The following is an 18219-nucleotide window of genomic DNA, read 5'->3' as shown; positions in this document are numbered from 1 at the left end:
CGCTCACCTAAATTTTGTAAAATATTATGAGGTTGGGGTTTGAATGCTGCAATTTGCCACTACTAATTAGCAGTATCTAATGCCAAATATCTACTGTTCTCTGTTTGAAGAAAAAAATAACATACACACAACTTTTACTCTCAGCCTGCTTCTATCTGTGTTGCCATGTATTTGTTGAAGAATTCATGTTAAGAAACAAATCTCATCTACACTTTTATTTCCCTGCTGATATGAAACACTACTACCAAAACATACAAAAAAGCTTCCTCAACCCATTTTATTAAATTTCTGAGGGCATGGAGTCCTGTAGCCTATCTTGGCAGCACTTGGTGCAAGACAGGAAACATCCCTGGAAAGGATGTCAGTCCAATGCAGGGTCAACTGAAAATATAATTAATCTAACCAACACACCTCTTAACTCTTTTGAGGTGACTGTTGACACAAGTTGACATACAGAGTAGAAGACAGATTTTGAGAAAAGCTGACATCAAGGTGGAGAAGGCTGATAGTAATAATAAATGTCGACATGAGTTGCCAGTAGTGGATTGTTGGGTTTTATATGCTAGATTGCAGCTAAGAGCATCACATACACTGGATTCAGAAAGTATTCAGACCCCTTCACTTTCTGCACCCTTTATTGTGCTGTAGATTTAATTTTAAATGAGTAAATTTGTCATTTTTGACCATTAATTTCAAAATAAGCTCAGCTGTAGCACAGAGCTGTCATTCCAGACTCACAGTGTCGGGGTCTGCAAACGTTTTTCATGCTCTCCCCATGTATCTACAGATTGATTGATATCAATGGGCGTCAGTGAGTATATTTTTATTTAAAGAGCTCGTAAAAAGCTAAATAAGGGGACAAATAAAGTATCTATCTATCTATCTATCTATCTATCTATCTATCTATCTATCTATCTATCTATCTATCTATCTATCTATCTATCTATCTATCTATCTATCTATCTAAGGTTTCCATTTATTTAAAAAGGAACAATTTTTTAAAGACAACGTAGTGTTACGGTGGTTTGGGATGCTGCCTCCCAGATTCAGAGATTAAAAACCCTTTGACATTAAAATGCATCAGTTACTAATAATTATAAAAGTCAGTAGTTAGACCGTAGTGCTCTGCTCTATCCCACACTCTACCCTTTTCAGAGAAAGGGTGGCTTGACTCTTTAAATATCTATGGCTTCCATTAAAAATAGAATAAAGTATAATCACTTCACTTCAGTATCAGTACTACAAAACTTGTATTTGCTTCTTGCCATGAATGTCATTCTATGAGCTATGTAAACTAGCAGCACAGAATTCAATGGGTGAAAAGTCAGTATCATTTAGGAAAAAAATTATATAATTTTGGTGTCTGTTGTTACAAGCCATGGCAGAACCTGACCGATGAAACAGAACCGGAGAAGCAAAACTAGGATTATAAGCAGAATACAGCATGGTGAAGGGTGTGGCGATGGGGAGGCTATCATAACTATACTCACGACAGGAAATGTGTTCCTCCCTCAAGAAAAGTAGGACAAAGAATCTATAATAAAACAATTATTTCTAATTTCCTTTCATTATCACATTAATGTCTTATAAATGCAGAAGGCACATTTTCTTAAATGAAAAACATTGCTGAAGGTATTTGAAAAGTTTCAAGGCTTTTTCTATCACTTATGCACCTGCATATCCTTTAGACCCATTGTACGCTGTAAGAACAGACAAGGTATTTTTAAAATTGATAAAAAAACACTTCACTTTAGAACACAGTTTTATGTGGCAAATTAATATATACCATGATTTTGAGGAAATTGCTTTGACTTAAAAATACCAGACTTCTCCTTTAATGACATTCTCTGCACTATTTGAACATGGACAGTAATGAGTTCCCGATGACTCCTAGGTTCTTCTCATAAGATTTTACTCAAGGTAAAAGTCCCTGTTGTGTTACGCAACACTTTATACTGAATATAGAGAAATTAAAACTCTAACAGGTGCACCCTGTGCCTACAATCGTTGAAGTCCCATCTGGACCTCAAGTTTTCAGCCCCAACCAGCCCTTGCATGGACTAGAAGTGAGTTTTCATAGGCCCAAAGGACTGCTTTTCTTTTTTAGTAGTGAAAAGCAACAGCAATGCATTGCTCTTATAACAGAGTTACTGCACAACCCTTACAACATTCACATGATTGTATCTTAAAATGCCTCAATTGACATAATTAGCTCCGGTTGTAGCAACTGAGACAAAAATAATGAGCTACAAAAAAGGTTTTACTATAATAGAAACTGATAGTTAAACATTTACTGTATGTTTATTCATTTACTTACAGTAATATAACAAAATCAGATTGTTGCTTTATTCATCATAACTGGTAAAAGTGAACCACGATAGATAAACTCCATTTTCAAAACAGTTCTGTATGCCCACACTCATGATGTCACATGTGGATATTTGGTGCAGTCGCTGATGTTCTGCAATGTTGCCACTGCAACTTATTTACAAGCCTCCTATTTACTGTGGTATACAGTATATATAGAGTTTACAGAAGGGTTATGTGTTGCAAATGTATTTCAGTGATATGTTTTATATTCTTGGACATTTTCATTATTTTCAGAAGATTGGGTGGAGAAGAGTGTCAGGAGTAATTTGTGACAGACGGGTATCAGCAAGACTGAAAGGGAAGGTCTACAGGACGGAAGTGAGACCAGCTATGTTATATGTAATGGAGATGGTGGCACTGACCAGAAAGCAGAAGACAGGGCTGGAGATGGCAGAGTTAAAGTTGCTAAGATTTGCATTGGGTGTGATGAGGATGGATAGGATTAGAAATGAGGACATTAGAGGGTCAGCTCAGGTGGGACGATTAGGAGACAAAGTCAGAGAGGTGAGATTATTGGTTTGCACATGTGCAGAGGAGAGATGCTGGGTATATTGGGAGGAGGACATTAAGGATAGAGCTGCCAGGTAAGAGGAAAAGAGGAAGGCCTAAGGGAAGATTTATGGATGTGGTGAGAGAGGACATGCAGGTGATGGGTGTAACAGAACAAGATGCAGATGACAGAAAGATATGGAAGAAGATGATCCGCTGTGGCAACCCCTAATGGGAGCAGCCAAAAGAAGAAGAAAAAATCTAACTTGGATGTGGTGGGTCAGTTGCAGTGTACCTGAGATAGTACTGACATAGCTGCAGATCAAGAACAGGCTGCACAGTATAGTGCTAAGAGGAGACGATCCTCAGGGTCTAACTGCTACTGTAGTGAACAGCAGAACAAGATCAATACCAAGTTTAACAAACTCACAGCTAGTCATGTTTTGGTTTTGTGTTTTTCCCCGGGTTACTCAGCTAGCTGACTGATTGCTAGTTAATGGCACTGTATGGGTAAGTACCATTTTGTCTCCTCTCAATTAACGACATGCCGCTGCACATTCCTCTCGCTTTAAAGAGAAAGAGCACACTGAAAAAGTATGTCCTTTTGTAAACTTATTAAAAATAACTGCAATCATTAAACTATATTAAATCAAAATGGGTGTTGCTGTAGATGTTGTAAATGTTATTCACTTCAAGTATATTTAAAAGCCTACAGAAATTAATCCCTAGGCAAAAATTTAATAATGACAAAAGGTACATGTTTATAGAATCATATCCAAAGCATAATGGTCTCACTGTAACTCATGGGCAGATCTACCATCAGGGTGATGTTGGTCCATACCCTGGAGCCTTGGTACATGCAAGAAAAAAAGTAATGCTGGCATTTTTCAGTTTCAGTGGTGCCTTGTGCTTTCAAACGCAACACACATACGTGGCTACTTCTACATTATATTGCTGCCCCTTGATTTAATGTACGAGTGACAACTGGCCGTAATCTCCAAACCTCAATTTATTTGTATATATGATGTTTCTAGAGTGCAACTATATATGTGTGACACCCTGGGGCCTGTGAGGGTCTTAACCTGATCTCTCTGTAACTCACTTACCAATTATGTAGATAATACAGGAGAACTGACACTTGTCATTCGGTATGTGCATAGCTTTTCCTAATAACCAAATTAATCCAACAGTCACCGAAGCCTATAAAATACTTAGTCAGAGATGGCACAATATTTGTAAAGAACGTCTCATTTCAGGGCATAGAACAAGCCCTACTTAAATTGATATTGTGAGATAGTTCATATCAGATCTGAGGGACACCACCATGACACTCCAAAGGAGTACAGCATTAGAAGAGACTGACAGAATTTGTCAATGCACACTTTTCAAACTGGCAGCTGAGCAGTGACTCTGCTATTAAAGATTAATGGTTAAATGTATGTTGATCCTTGTTTTTCCATTTCCATTATTAAGCAATAAAAATATTTCTATGCATCGCTTGTCTTTTACTGTGCCATTGAGTTAAATATATTTTATTCAGTATCACAGTTTATTTAATTCCAAATATGAGAATAAAATATGGCTTCCATATTTTACTCATGGCATATTTGTGCTTTTTCATGTTATTAACAGCCTACCTAATGCTGGCATAATTTATTTTGTAGCATTACCCATCATACTAAGTCTGTTAAACCTGCTGTCGAGGTGGTTACAGTATATAGAAACAGCATGCACTATTGAAAGTAATGCTAAGCTCTGGTCATTTTGTCTGTTAGTCTGGTTTCAGTCTGTTTAGATGTTTCACTTGCTCTGAGCCAGCAGGTGCAAACTGTAGAATACAAAAAAAAAAAAGAAAGCACTGGGATCCCCAGAGTCAAAATTTTGGGGTCAAAATAGTCCATCTTGTTTGCATGGTCCTAGAAAGCAATTCTTGGTCCGGATAGACATATACATAGTGTGGCGGATGGCCGGCAGCTCATCCCAGCCGGGACGCCGCTGAGATGGAAGGATGGGGGGAAGGCAGCTTTTCCAGGACACTGCCTCCCCCAGAGAACTAGATGGCAGCTCCCCTGGAGTATAATGGTGCCCCAGATTCCTGCAGGGTATCCTGGGACTTTGAGTGCAGTTTCTCACCCCTGTTGGGTACCGTGCGTGTCACCAGGATGAGCTGTGAGAGCTGTGGAGGAGCCATGCCTCATCCATAGCCGGGTGTTAGTACTCCTAACTCACAAGGACGGGAGCCCTTCTGGACTAAAGATAAAGCCAATTCTCAATCTGACCCAGAAGTGCTAGAAAGTCACAAGGGTGGAAGGACAGAAGCACGTCCAGGTCAAGGACTATATAAAGGAATCTTGGGAACCCAGCAAAACAAGCCAGAGTCGGGAGGAGTAGGACAGAGCTTGCTGGGAGGTGTGGAGGAGAGAATTTGGAATTAATACTGATTTATTGTTGTGTTTATTGTGGCTGTGATGATTTGAAGGCACTATTCTGCAGGAAGAAAATAATTAAAAGTCTTCTTAGTGCTTTTAACCTGTGTCCTGTGTCTGTCTGTTGGTAAAAAGGTGGGCAACATTGCCACCCAGCGTCCACATACTTACAATAGATATGAGGATAAAATACTTTTCTGTCTCTACTAGCATAATTAAAGAGTTAGGTTAAAGTTCAGTACATTGTAGTATGGATTTGGGTTTAAGAATAGATTGCCGAATGAATAATGAATAACAAACTTGTATTTTTTATTTGTTGATGAAGTCATATGTTACACAAGAATTGCTGATGTGCTAAATTTGGGGTACATTTCATTATTTTATTTGCTTGGGAGAGTGGGTGTTATTTTTTGGAATATATATTGGGGGATCTCACCATTGATCATCCTTTGCAATAGGAGAGTAGAATTACTAAGTTTTTTTTTTCAAAGGGGCAATGATGAAATGGCTAAAGTTGTGTACTAATAAATGGCAAAAAAACTTCCAAGGAGCTGAATGCTAGTTTCTAGTGGTATAGCACATTCTGTTTTATGTGTTCCATACAGCAAGCATCCCTCAGAACTGATGACATGCAACATAACAACAAGCTAAATGACATGGCTCAAAACTTTGTAATAAGTAACAACAATTTCCCAAACTTGACATTACCTTGATCTTCAATATTTAGATTTTTGATCATCCACTGCACAATATCAGAACCTGCAGAAAAGAAACAAAGACAGAATATACTGTGAGAAGTGGTCAAGATGTAACGCCTGTTTAATGACTTTAATGTAAAGTTAGAGGTATCAAGAAAAGGAGCATTTTTCCTACAATTGTACCATTATTGGCCTAGTGCATCAATCCTCCCATGCAAGATATGGAATTAATCAGTGGCTGTCTAGACTCTAGATGACTCTTTAGTAGTCTGTTGAGGAACAATTAGAGATATTACTATACTTCCTGAAGTGTATCATTTTCTCTCGACCGGCTTTATAGTTTCTGTGCAATCACTGTTTATTTTTTTTAATCAACTTCCACAGGTATTCAGTAAATGCATTTTAGATTATACACTTAATTGAATATACATTAAGAATGAAATGATATAAACAGGAACTTTAATACAAGGAGGTTAAAACTGTAGAAAGAAGGAAAGCAGGAAGTTTTGATTGTAGTACCCCATAGACCTTTACAACCAACCAGTTCTTCTGATTATTCAGGTAAGATCTATAGATCATACAGAGCGGGTGTGTAGGCTGTAATAAAATCTGCCTTCTGTGGACCTGGTTCAGAAAAGGAAAATGAAAAGTGACTGGCCTTGTCCCTCCTGGAATTGATTATTTTCTTTTGTAATTTTCTCCTAATTAAAGCTAGCATGCCACGCAGCTTACAGTCTGCTGCAGTTCTCTGATGTTTGCCGCTGCACCTCATCATTCTCTTAACTTTAGGATGGGGTTTCTGAAAAACAGTCATGACTGCTCCTCATTGTTACAGTGATTGAGACAAAATGTTTGATGTTCCTCAAGATTTAAGATCCTTAACAAAATCTAATACAGTTTAACTGTTTCAAGGTATATGCAACCTACCCAATCTGGAGTACTATCTAGGAACCAATGCATACGCAACGTTCTGAGAATTCCATTGCCAACAACAGCTTAATAAATCACTTGTGTTTCTACTTTCCATGTGCTTCTGCCTTTAACAATTGACATGTTTTATACAGGCATCTTGTTGTGTTTCATGTCTTTTATTATATAGATTCTGTTTTTCTGACTTATTAAGGATTTTGATTTAATTTCTTTCCCATCCAACAGTATATTGACGTCACAGGAGGTATAAATACGAAGTTGTTTCCTTTGTGCATTATCCCTCAATGGATTAAAATCTTGCAAACTAAAACTCTATTAGTGATAATTGACTTGTAATCCAAACAGGCCCTAGTGTCAGTTTTTTTTTAACTCCTTTTTGTCTTTGACTTTTGATTCTCATTTTTGCCTTTGTGTTTTGTTTGCCTGGTCCATCCATTCTCTAGGTTCTGGCCTTGCATTCCCTAACTCCAATTTCTATCTCACGTTTGTCATCTCCTGGTTACTTTCTTCTCCTCTAAAAATAATCCACAGACACCTTGTGCCTTATAATATATTGAGGGATCATGAATGACCCCAAGATGACCAACGTGATTACTGAAATTAACTGCCTGTGTTAGGAACAGGCAGTGATGAAGGAGCAAATAAGTAATCTTGCAGCTACTGTGCCGAACAAACTCTGTTCATAAAAAATTAGTTATAAGCACTTTGAAATCACTTCCTTTTTTTTTTTGTCTGGCACCTTTCGAATCACCAGTACAAAAAAAACCCCACATATATCATAAACCATTCAACTCATCTCGATGTCTAGTTATGTAAAACAATTTCAAGACAAGGCAGTTGTTGAACCATAGTGTGTGCAGGAAAATACACTTATGATAGAGAATAAAACAAATAATCAGAAGAGCTTGAAGCTGTGCATGCCACATCAATGATTCAAGGAGTTCACCCCCCTCAGGGGATATGAGGGGTCAAAGTTACTCCTTTTCCCAAAACTTTGAAGAAATGGCCAATCGATAATACGTCAAGTGTCGTTTTATGTAATTTTGAGGTTGCTGATCACGAATATAATATTCGTGATGTTATTACACTTTAACTTTTTTACTAAGAGCCACTGTCAGAAGATTAAAAATGATAAGTTTCAAACATAAGCATGAAGAGTATTGTTGTAATCTATTTCAAGGTCCATGATTATGAAAACGATGTTATTTTTATTTTTGATCCTTTACTAGGAATCTGACCCAATATGGACCTAAATCAGAGGGTGAAAATGACAAATTTCTATTACAATTGAGAACATTTGCACTTTAAATGTTTAAATTAAAGTACACATTTTAATATTTCAGATATTCAATGCAATTATTCCTGTTTATTATGTACTTTCTACTTCATGAAGTAAATCATTGCATTTCATATGAACACATGAATTAAGTCAATTTTATTTATAAAGAACATTTAAAACAACAGAGGTTGACCAAAGTGCTGTAACTTCCATAAATACACCAATACATATATAGACAACAGTAAATAAATATACAAAAAATAATTAAAATTAGAATTTAAAATTTAAAAAGGCCAGTTTTAGAAGTGACCAAAGTCGGTGCTGACCTAATATAAAATGGAAGACCATTCCAAAGCTTAGAGGCAACTACAGCAAACTCATAGTCCCCTCTAAGCTTAAGTCTAGAACTCGACACGACCAATAAACGTCTGGTCAGAGGGCCTTAGTAACCATGGAGGAGAGTAACAGTAATTAGTAATTAGGATGGCTTATGCTAACTCAGACACTTTAATAATTTTAAAGAAAGCTAGTAAAATGCTTCCTCGGAGGGTTGGTGCTGTTCAGCTCCATATTCCTTTTCAGATGACCCTAAAAAGTTTTGTGGCTTTGTCAACCAATGTGAATTAACTTCTGACTAGCAGCCCTGCACATAAACTGATGACAGGGCTAAGCTTGTAACATTTATCGTGTCATTCCTTACAGTTAAGCCTCTTGAATGGGCATCTACCTTATACTGTATGAAAACAAACATCCCTGTACAGTCAATTTAGACACACTTCTCAAGGATTGTGCCAGAGCCTTTTATATTCCTGATCGTACCCGTACTACATGTAACACTATGGTAAAATTAAAACAAGCAAATAAACCAGTGGGAGAATTTATTATATCTTTTGAAACACTGGCTGCAGATTTGGGATGGGATGACTCCACACAAGTTACTGTGTTCAAAATTTTTTTTCTGTAGATGAAATCGCAAAATATGATTAGGAAGATGCTTTGGATGCTAAAATGGTTGTTACTAGATATCTTTCCATCCATTCATCCATTATCCAACCCGCTATATCCTAACTACAGAGTCACGGGGGTTTGCTGGAGCCAATCCCAGCCAACACAGGGCACAAGGCAGGAAACAAACCCCGGGCAGGGTGCCAGCCCACCGCAGTGTTACTAGATATGGAACATAAAACATGAAAAACATGGCTTTACACCCTTTATGCTTAAGTTGGTAATGAAGTCCAGTCCAACCTTAACTGGGCAATAAGAACCCATGGAAATTTGAAAGACGAGTATTAGCTCAGAGAAACAATGTTGTAGACCATTGTCTGGCTTATACTTCTATTGTGGGGGAGCAGAGCACATAGTTGAAAACTGTCCAGTGCTTCAGGGAAAATGATGAAGCAATCTCATAATGGTGTTGATGGGACAGGTGCTTATAACCAAACCCAATCAAAAAGTAATATGTTTTTCCTGCTTTTAGGAGAAATAAAGATAACAGACCTTTTATTGATTCAGAGGCCAGGGAGAATTTTATTAGTTTGGATTTCTCCTGAAGGCTTAGAAATTAAGCACTTAAAGGCATCTCTTCATTTTGCAAGTGTTGGCTGTGGTCTGATTAGAAAGGGGCTAATTATGTCTGTAACTTCTCCTACTGTTACATATAGGCAGTTTTAAATAGCTGATGTATTTTATTTATTGTCCTACCTATCTCTAATCCATACATTATTTGGGGTTTCCCCCGGCTCAAGAAAAAATCTCCAGTTATTTATTGGGAGAATAGACAACATGAAGGCTTGGACTTTGTAATATTTTAAAAATGACATGCGTGTTCCTATTCATCAGACAGTTTTTATTGGTCAGGGAGTCACCCTTCCAAACCTCTACACTGAATTCCAAGATGTCCTTTCAAAACAAAAGTCCCTCCACCTTCTACCCACCATTCATCTGATTGTGCTATAGATGTGTTCCAAGGTGCACCTTTGCCTAGAGGAAGGGTTTATTCTTTATCCCACGTTGAGTTTGTTGTGAAAATCTGGCAGCTGACCTGAATCTTTCATCCAAAATCATTATGTGTTCCATATATACTTGATGATTGAGTATTTCAGAATAAATTCATGCCCAATACACCTTTCTAATAAATCTCTCCACTTAAACTAGACTCTCCTCATAGATCTTCCAAAATCTCACAAGTCCTCTGTGAATTAATAGTATACTGTAATATAGTGGATCCTCTCCTTAATATGGAGGACATTGACTAGGGACTTGGCACTCACTCAAGATACAGCTGACATTGCAGAGATACTGAGGAACAAAGCACTCCTTTCTACAACAATCTATGGGAAAACCTTGAGGAAGTAGAAAAAGCCGACAAAAACAGAAGGAAGCACTAGTCTCAAGAACTATATTCCAAAATTACAATAGCAACAAATGAGAATTTTAATTTATGAAACTGATTATGTTAGGTTAGACAGACTGAGATGAATGAGTGTTAAGCTAAATGCCAACAATGGAGTAAGTGTTAATACAGATTTACTTCTCAAACGCTTTTGATTTACCATTTACGATGGTGATCGTCTATTTGAAATCACCAGAAAAAACTTTCAGCACACAGGGAAGGTTTGTAAGCCTGAAATGTTGGCTTCCAGGGTAACTGAATTGGACTTTTACTTTTAAGAGACATGTTGCAGCTGAAGTCAGCAAATAGTCAAGAATCGCGATTATCGATGTTTAGTGAGGAATCTTCAGGGTTAACGACCTCCCTCTCACATAGCATTTTGTCTTAAATATTTGACTTTTGCTGTTATAGTTGATTTGTTAATCTCTAAACACTCTTCTCTTTGCTCTATTTTATGTGTTAATAATAATTGTACAGTCTATGGTAAATGGTGTTACATGAGCTCAGTGTTTCTCGGTTTCATTACAAAGTTACAAATAAGTTTGAACAGGCCTGTGCAGCTAATACTGAGTTTATACTAGAAAAATGGTTGTTGTAGTAATTTGCATAATTAAAATCATTACAAATAATTTACATAATAACAAATCACCTAGTTTCTCTATCTTGTATATTCAGTGATAAAACAGGAAGAATTATGTTTTCATGTTTTTTTCATTTGCATATCATTTTTCATCTAATTAGGTCAACCTTAACTTTTTGTGCTTTCGAATGACTAGTTTTATAATCATAAAACAGTATAATACTTAATCATTTTCTTTATTCTTCTGTATCTCAGTGCTCACTCAATATGACAACCAAGCCCTCTTACGTCCATATTTATATAATAAGTGTAAAGCTGACAAATTCCTGTTAATCCAGGTTGGCATTTGCATATTTCAAAATATACTGACGGAACAAAGTAAATAAACATAATTTTGTGTTATCTCTTTTACAAAGCATCCCAACTTAAACTGGTTTACAAAATACAAAAATAGCAATATGATGCTGTAAAAAATGCAGTTGTTTAGAGTCAATGTCTTTACAGTATACATTTAGAGAATATGAGATGAGGCTCTACCACTACCATAACTAACAAAAGCACTAGTCAATAGGGGCTAAAAAACAACAAAGGCGGCTACCATGACTACCTCTTATCTAAATATTTTATAAGAATCAAACAAGAAATCCCCCATCAGAAACATTCATCCACCTCATCTAGTAAAGGACTTCAAAGGTTTTTTTTTTATTTTTTAATTTAATGTGCAGAAGTGAAAGTTACAAAAATTAAACATAAAAGGTTCAACTGGAGACGGTTGTGAATGCAGTATTTTTCTTCTCTTTCTACATCTTGTTGTGTTATTATATAAATTGTATTTTACATAATTTTATTATGACTTTATGTCCAAGTTTGTGTCACCATTTTGCTTGATTCCTTTTTCATAGTCCTCAGCATTTTGCAACTTTTATTAACGGCTTCCATTTCTGGTCTCAAGGTTCATCATCAGCACTATGTGTGATGTCATTACACTTTAACTATTTATGATGGCATACACACTACCCGATATCCAGATCATGCAGGCTAGTATAACAGACAGACTTGTATCCTGTGCTTTGCTTTTCTACTTCAATTTTTTTGTCTGAAAAGTCAAGCAAATGACATCTTTTATTGGCTAACTAAAAGATTACAATATGCAAGCTTTCGAGGCAACTTGGGCCGCTTCTCCAGTCTGAAATTCTGACAAGCGGTTTTCAACTGATATTTTGGTATCTTAATTTTTGCTGAGCCCTGACTGATCTTTTGGTTCTAACTGTGGTTGCTCTCTTCTGGTCCATTTTTTACTCAACCATTTCTTGAAGGGTACATAGTCTTCCATCACATCAATAATAGATGCACATAAAAACAAAAAAATAATGAATATTGTTTTTTGTGAAAATTATGTGATATGTAATGGTATTTATGACTTGTCATTCCGTGTAAACTTTGGAGGTCAGAGTGCAGGATCAGACATTGTATAGCACCACTGGAGCAATTCTCACTTTAAGGGCCTTGTTCATGGGCCCAGAGAAGTAAGATCCCTTCTGACAGTTCAAAGATGATTTAGTTTACTTCTGTGAAGATGCAGAAGCAGGAACTCTCTTGGCAGAGCACAGGTCACAAAAAATCTACCACCGTACACTACTATCTTTGGTGAAGGCCTAGGAAGATAAAAGTATATTAAACTGCAGGACTGCTTGAATAACTTGGACAGGGCAGGGCAATTTCACCATGATGCCATACTGAAAGGAAAGTTCCCCAACAATATATGAGAAAGATAAATGTATTTTTCTTTTCATGGGTTATGATTTAAATATATGAGAAGAATGAAAAATAAATTGCCTGAACACTATGAAAGAAACGAGGACCATTGTTTTATGGCTTCTAATTATAAAAGGCTTTTCATATACATTATTACATACCTTAGTTTTCTAAAAAAAAAACTCTTTACTAAATTGATAAAAGTCTAAATGCACTTAGCAAAATAATAATGAACTAAATATGATCTGGCAAAACCAAATGCATGTAACTGTTTAGGGAATCCATAATCATGGATAAGTGGAAAGTGCATGGCGTTGACCTTTATACCATTGAGCCATGACATCACATGATGCACATTTCTGGCTGATTTCCCCTAGAAATGTCACAACACGGTGGTGACCTTAAAAAAACAATCTGTGGTGAGAAAAGGACGTTAAATATTTCTATGTGAAAATTTCAATAAAATTAAAAAAGTAATATCAAACATAGATTCAGCGACCCACAAAACTATAATAACCGTCAAGTTTTTTTCAGCAAAAGCAAACAAACAAACAAAATTAATTCTCAATTGGAAGTAAATGTAAACAACTAATGGTGTATCGGTAAAAACATAAAATCATTTTATCCCCTGCAAAACAGAACAAAATATATACTATTCACGACTGAGAAAAGCCACAAAAACATACAAAATTCTCGCAAAAGAATATACAGAAAAATATTTAACGCAGATCAATTCATAACAAAATTATCATCTTAGATTTGGAATTGCTGTTTGGAATTTTGACCACTTCACACTTGTTTGATGGAAATCAAAACCTGCCTGTTCTCCAAGTCTTGGCTGTGCCTTAATATCCAGTCCATAAATATCTTTTAGAGGAGTAATGCTAATTATGATGCTATCGTCATTGTTTGGTGTTGGCCACAGCAGCAGCACTCCAGGTTGGACTTACTGTACCAAGCCACTCTGTGCTATGTAAACAGGATCCAGATGCTCCCAATTCAGCAGACAAATATGATCCTTGTCCTTGATCTGCTCTTGGATCTTCTCTTTTGACTGGTATACCTCCTGTGGAAGCTGTCTGGGGAATCTTCACTACATGTACAAGCCAACTTACCTGACTCCTCTTAATCTAGAAAAGCAGCAGTTATGATCTAAAAAAGTTTGGATGAAGCAAATGGATGTTTTTTTAAGTAATCAACAGAAGTTGGGACACCTGTGCAAATTGTGTGCTTCAACTTGCAAAGCTTGATTTACTTTAATTGCTGCGGAGCATCTACAGGTTGTAACCTATTAGTTGTTGCCTGAAGAAGGCCCACTTGTAATATTCTGAAATTTCCTTTTTTTCAGTTTTTGGTAATTTTAAATTTAAGTTGTGTCATTCATTGCATTTCAGCTGATTAAATTTAAAGAAAAACTTGGAAAATCTGAGGTGTTGTATTATTTTATATATATATATATATATATATATATATATATATATATATATATATATATATATATATATATATATATATAATATATATCAGTCAAAAGTTTTACATGTTATTTATATAGCGCCTTTCCCATGCTCAAGGCACTTACAGAATATAAGAAAGAACGGCAGGGTATACAGTGTATAGCATTGTACAAACCAGATAAATAAATAAAGAAGATTACAACAGTGAATTCAGAGAAAAAAAAGCCTAACAGATAACATAATTGATGGTCTCGCACACAGACATACAGGTTACATGAGCATCCTGACAGAGAAGTAAAGTGAGAGAAGGGTAATAAAGTCAAGTAGAGCTAAAAGCCTTCCTGAACAGATGAGTTTTGAGTTGTTTTTTAAATGAATTGATGGAGTCAGTTGATCTAATTAATTTTGGTAGGTCATTCCAGAGTCTGGGCGCTATACAGCTGATTAACAACACTTTTCGCAAAATTCGCCTTAATATATACAGGTATATTATATAATATATATATAGTTTTACAGTCTGTCTTACTCATTTTTCTGAATTCTGCCACAATTAGATTGATCTTAGAAAGAGACATTTGTTTTTTAAAGATGACTGTTGCTCTTAGTTATGACAATATATACAATAAAAATGAACGTCATTACCATCATCACATTCATGATAAAATTTAGCTAAATATAACAACTTGAGTGCATCATTGTCATTCATTTGAATCTCACTGTGTGTTTTTTTCAGCATGAAGAGTTACTGAGAAAATAATAAAGCAGTGCTTTATTGTTTTATTATACAGATCATTTACGTAACACATCACGATGCATTCCTTTATAAAACGCAAGGGATTCCATTTGGCTGGATTTCAAAGAAATAACTGCAAAAATGATTGATAAATGGATGTTTTCACACAACACAAAATGGTACTGTATATACTATAGTGTATTTACTTTTTCATTAAATAGATGATGACAATAAAACATGACTATCTTTTATTTCCATTTGAGTTTGAATAGCCCATTTGCACTTCACAGTCTCATCATTTGGGGCATTTGCAGTTTTTATTATTTGGCTTTCATGTATTTAGACCAGGGGTGTCGAACTCCAGACCTGGAGGGCCGCAGTGGCTGCAGGTTTTCATTCTAACCCTTTTCCTAATCAGTGACCAGTTTTCACTGCTAATTAACTCATTTGCCCTTTGTTTTAATAGCCCTGTTTTTAAGGATTCAGTGCTCTGAATTTAATTCATTATATGACAGCCAAACAGAAATGAGATGTGAAACGAGCCAACAGATGACCAGCTAAATTGGGTCTGCAAACTCCAACCAATTTCACTCCAGCCAGTTTCTTAATGAGAAGCTAATTCTTGCTGTTAATTAAACTCGTTCTTTAATTCCATGGCTTGTTGCTGCTCTCATTCTGCCACAGCAGACATTTCCAAAATTGTTGATTTTCTGTTTTTTCTAAAAACACCGTGAAAATGTTTTGGTGATCTGAGAGATCTGTCTTACTGAGACCTTCACCTTTCTTTATTTTCAGATATTGTGGATAGCTGGTCGTGTGGGCAGTTCGTTTTGTGTGTCATTATTGTTTTGCTGCTAATTAAGGAAAAAGAAACAACAAAGAGGCTGAGTCAAGTTAATTAAAATTAAGGCAAAAGAAGTTAATTAGCAGCAAAAAACTGGTCACTAATGGTTAGAATGAAAACCTGCAGCCACTGCGGCCTTCCAGGACCGGAGTTCGACACCTATGATTTAGACAATAAAGAGCGTCATATGATAGACAGCGGGCATGTCAATAAGAGGTTGACATTTTGCTTCCCCAGCAGATCTGGATTTGTATTTACTTACAACACTGGACAGCTGAGTAGAAAGATACTACAGCACAACCTTGGCTACTTGAATTATTATACACTTTACAGCATATTTCCTCACACTGGTCAGTGGAATTGTTGAAAACCAAAGAGCAACAACCTTGTTTAATAGCAGCCGGCAGGCATGTAAATGCCTTCATTATTACCCCGGTCAGTGCCATAAGCCTGTAATCATTTAGACGGGAAATATTTTGCTTCTTGGGCACAGGGATGTTTGTTGGTTCTCTGACACATGCAGGGACTATGCATCGTGCCAAAGGGTAAGTGAAAATGTCTGTAAATGTAGGTGTTGACCTGATCAGCATAATGTCAGGACCAGGAGCTTTATGATATTTATGTGTCTAGAAGAGCAAATGGATTTTATGCTCAGAAATAGGAGCAGCATTTGGAGGTGGCAAGTGGGACGGCCACCCCAGGCCCCGCACCTAAGGGGACCCCGCTTTTGAGGTCTGCATGTCCCATTTGAGTGGATTTGTCAAGTTATTTTCTCCAGTATAGATCAACCATGTCTCAAGACAGGCTTTGCGGTCTGGTGATCCTATCTATGGAAAAAGACATTGCATCCAGGTTAGACTACGAAGATGTCATTAACGACTTTTCCAATCCGAAAGCAAGAAAAGTGGATTTTCATCTTTGAACCTGGAAACCGTTAAGAGATTTCATGATGATACTCTCTACGTTAATTTCACACTTCCTGTCGAAACACTGAAACTAACATTTAATTTGTAGGCCATAAACATGTCCGAATATTAATGCACATAAACATGTATCGCTAATGATAACCAGCTGACATGACATCAAAGTGAGTTATGACTATGACAACCTGCATATCGAGACTCAGAGTATACTTGCAACTTGGGTATTTTTCTAGAAGAGGTCCTGCTAATTTCCGCATGACACCCAATCTCATTTCACACTGTCGTACTATTGTCATGAATTATGCATTGCATTTTTTTAATAGATTATATCATTATATTTTGATAAAGTCTGCGTGTTGTCTTGCAAAAATTTAGCTGAATACTATAATGAGAAACTCTGGTGTATGTTAACATTATTTTTATTAAATTCGTACACAAGTTTATACAGTCCATACATACCGGTAACAGCTTTTTGCCGTAACCGGCCATGCGTGGGGTTGGTTAGCCCTAGGCCCCGCACACCCCCAAGGCCACCTCTGCTCAGAAATGTGATTGGTGAAAGAGTTGGACTGTAAAAGAGATAAATTAGAAGGTTCATGTCCTGAATGATGGAGGGATGTAGTAAAAACTGTTCAGCCAATCAGGTGGAGAGAATTTCCATTTGTAACCAGAAATCACTTGTAAAGCATTCCAGGCAGAGGACCAATCACTGATGGAGAATTTCTGTTCCAGTTCTGCTAGTAGCCTCACAATGTGCAGTTTTTCAGCTGCTGACTAGAGGTTGGTCCATGATGATGTTTCTCCAAAATCAGTGGGGGTTTTTTTACGTCTTTTGCCTTTACATATTTTGCTGCAGACTCCTTTCTTTGGGATACAAGAGTTGGTACTTCAGTCAAACAGTGGTTGGGGATGGCCACCAGTAGTTAGGGAAGTTGTGACTTTTTGTGTTGATTTTTAAACATTTGAAATGACAAATTGTTACACCCTTTTTGCCATCAAATATTTATTGCTATTTGATTAACATTAATCATACAACAATATTCAACAGGTATCGCATAAAATTAACAGTCAAAAGAAGACAACTATAAAGAGAAAAACAAAGCAAGGAAATGACACCTGGATATCAGGCCATATTGACATAAAATTTAGGTGGAAAGTAGCAGTGAGTGACAGCAACCGCAGGCTATCTGGCTTTGCAGAATTTGCACCGAGCACACCACTGTGTGATATATGAAGCAGATGACTCACTGATCACCACCACTGAGAGTTCCAGAAGAGTAAGATTGAAAAATGAAGCTTACCAAAATTCAAATGGGTTAGAAACATAAGATTTCCAGTGAAAA

General features: G+C 36.6%; 1 protein-coding gene across 7 annotated transcripts in view; it reads right to left on the bottom strand.

Moving 5' to 3' along the window:
• LOC114665927 (regulator of G-protein signaling 7) overlaps positions 1-18219 on the bottom strand; it is a 541984-nt gene that overhangs the window by 198506 nt on the left and 325259 nt on the right. For all 7 annotated transcript variants that reach the window (XM_051919312.1, XM_051919311.1, XM_028820591.2 and 4 more), the window contains exon 4: positions 5994-6044. In XM_051919312.1, coding sequence (XP_051775272.1) covers positions 5994-6044 — 51 coding nt within the window. The remainder of the gene's footprint in view (positions 1-5993; positions 6045-18219) is intronic.

Source organism: Erpetoichthys calabaricus, chromosome 15, assembly GCF_900747795.2.
Source record: "Erpetoichthys calabaricus chromosome 15, fErpCal1.3, whole genome shotgun sequence".
Taxonomy (NCBI): domain Eukaryota; kingdom Metazoa; phylum Chordata; class Cladistia; order Polypteriformes; family Polypteridae; genus Erpetoichthys; species Erpetoichthys calabaricus.
This window is presented reverse-complemented; position numbering and strand designations above follow the sequence as displayed.